Source organism: Clupea harengus, chromosome 2 (assembly GCF_900700415.2).
Source record: "Clupea harengus chromosome 2, Ch_v2.0.2, whole genome shotgun sequence".
NCBI lineage: Eukaryota > Metazoa > Chordata > Actinopteri > Clupeiformes > Clupeidae > Clupea > Clupea harengus.
In genome coordinates, this window is record NC_045153.1 from 312,584 (window position 1) to 315,083 (window position 2,500).

Here is a 2,500-nt window from a genome sequence, read left to right on the forward strand (position 1 = left end):
TCATCTACCAGCCATTTTGGCTGGTAAACCAAAGAGTTAATTTCGAGCCCTGTGGGTGTGTGTGTGTGTGTTTATAATGTGTGTGTGTGTGTGTGTGTGTGTGTGTGTGTTTATAATGTGTGTGTGTGTGTGTGTGTGTGTGTGTGTGTGGTGTTTATAATGTGTGTGTATGTGTGTGTGTGTGTGTGTGTGTGTGTGTGTGTTTATAATGTGTGTATGTGTGTGTGTGTGTGTGTGTGTTTATAATGTGTGTGTGTGTGTGTGTGTGTGTGTGCGTGTGTGTGTGTGTGTGTGTTTATAATGTGTGTGTGTGTGTTCCTCCAGGGCACCCATAAGTCTCTGAAGGGGAACGCTCGTGCCTTATCCACCGTCACCGCCATCATAGACGGCACCGGCTCTGTTGGTAAGAAGGGGTGGGGTTATGGGAATGGGCGTGGCTCTGTTGGTAAGAAGGGGTGGAGTTAGGGGAGCGGGTGGGGTTAGGGACGTGGGCGTGGCTCATTCAGCGCTTAAGGCCATTTCTTTGTATGTGTGTGTATGTGTCAGGGTGTCTGTGTGTGTGTGTGTGTGTGTGTGTGTGTGTGTGTGTCAGAGTGTGTGTCAGAGTGTCTCTTTGTGTGTGTGTGTGTGTGTGTGTGTGTGTGTGTGTGTGTGTGTGTCAGAGTGTCTCTTTATGTGTGTGTGTGTGTCAGGGTGTCTCTTAATGTGTGTGTGTGTATGTGTGTCAGGGTGTCTCTTAATGTGTGTGTGTATGTGTCAGGGTGTGTGTGAGTGTGTGAGTGTGAGTGAGTGTGTGTGTGTGTGTGAGTGTGTATGTGTCAGGGTGTCTCTTAATGTGTGTGTATGTGTTTATGTGTCAGGGTGTCTCTTTATGTATGTGTGTGTGTGCCAGGGTGTGTGTGTGTGTGTGTGTGTGTGTGTGTGTGTGTGTGTGTCAGAGTGTCTCTTTATGTGTGTGTGTGTGTGTGTGTTAGGGGTGGGCGATATGGCCAAAATCTTCTATCACGGTATATGTAATTTTATATCACGGTTACGGTATATATCACGGTTTATTATACGTAGGGACCAGATTTGAGGTTTTTTTTTAAATAAGGACACTTCAGCGGTGGCGAAATGTATCCACAGACATTTATTTATTGACCCTTAAGAACACTAAGGTGCAGAAACAATACTGCCTCAATAGGCTATTGGCCTAAGCAATAGTGGCCAGTATAGGCCTACTTTGTACTGAACTTTTCCATTGAATCTTTAAATAGTAAAATTAAAGCAAAGTGCATGTAAAAAAAAAAAAGAAAAAATCTTTCTGTGGCATTTAGTCCAGTGTTTATATGGCTTTCAGTGGTTCTTTAATGTACTTTCAGAAGATAACTCAAGTGTTAAAACTTTCTTTTCAATGTGTGTCCATATGTTAACGCAATAATGATGAGAAAAACATTTTCTTTATATGGCGACATACAGGGCTGTAGTGGTAAAATTAGAGGTGGGTAAACTATGAATTTTGTGATATGACAGACCTCGACGCGAAGCAACGCAACACAAAGTGTCGCGACTCTGTAAGGCTGTCCTGGCTATATTCCATTATGTTATCAGTTAAAGTCATATTTAATCAATGATAGATGTGTTTGTAGTTTATTACATTTCAAGAAAACAGTAAAGAAAAGTATGAGGGGGAGACAAAAGAAAGGACCTCTATAGGACGTGACCTGTGCTATAAATATATTTTCTGCATGATTCCAATCATTGCAAGCATTTTTATAATCAAAATCGCTGAATTTGCGCATGTCCTGTTCAAACTGACAGGAGACGGTGAGGCAGCGATTGCGCAATCCCTCACAAACTGGGTTGAGCGCATGCGTAGAACCTACTTAGTCTTGCTGATCTGACATAAAACCGCAGTGAAAAAACACGGAGGCAAACAGTACCTCTGCCTCACCGGTCGGGTTTATGCTTGTTCTGCTGTTGCTCTTCTTTCCCGCAAAAATGGAAGATTCTATATCTAAGCTAAAACATTTCACTTAGCAATTCACTTATCCTAGCTATGTCCAACTGGCTTGCAAAGAATCTGTCTACAATTTTCAATGAATTAGCCTAATCTACAGCGTGAGGAAATGGCTACACTAGACACTTTTCAGTCCATATATTTCAGTATATTGAACCTTTCCCAACAGTCGAGGATTACTCAACAAGTAGGCATGAAAGCTCTTGCAGGTTATGTGCTTACAAATTGTACCGGGCATCGTATTATACGGCTCTTCAGAATGTTCACAAAAGTTCCATTGATTCGAATGGGCGACCCCGACGTTCGCAAGTCTGTAATTTCTTTATTTTCACTGCTGCGAAAAAGTAATGACCGCTGTCATTGGCAACGGGTTTTGTGCTTCATCATATCATTCTGCAAGTAGTCCGGTCATTTAACGTAACTTGAATTCAGCAAGTAATGGGTTGCTACGCAACACCTGAAACTTGAAAGTTCTATTTGCCTGAAGAACAATTTTTTCAA

General features: G+C 42.1%; 1 protein-coding gene across 3 annotated transcripts in view; it reads left to right on the top strand.

The window, feature by feature from the left end:
- The window catches only part of slc37a1 (solute carrier family 37 member 1), a 29,000-nt gene that overhangs the window by 23,544 nt on the left and 2,956 nt on the right, over window positions 1-2,500 (top strand). For all 3 annotated transcript variants that reach the window (XM_042709451.1, XM_042709456.1, XM_042709454.1), the window contains exon 17: window positions 325-403. In XM_042709451.1, coding sequence (XP_042565385.1) covers window positions 325-403 — 79 coding nt within the window. The remainder of the gene's footprint in view (window positions 1-324; window positions 404-2,500) is intronic.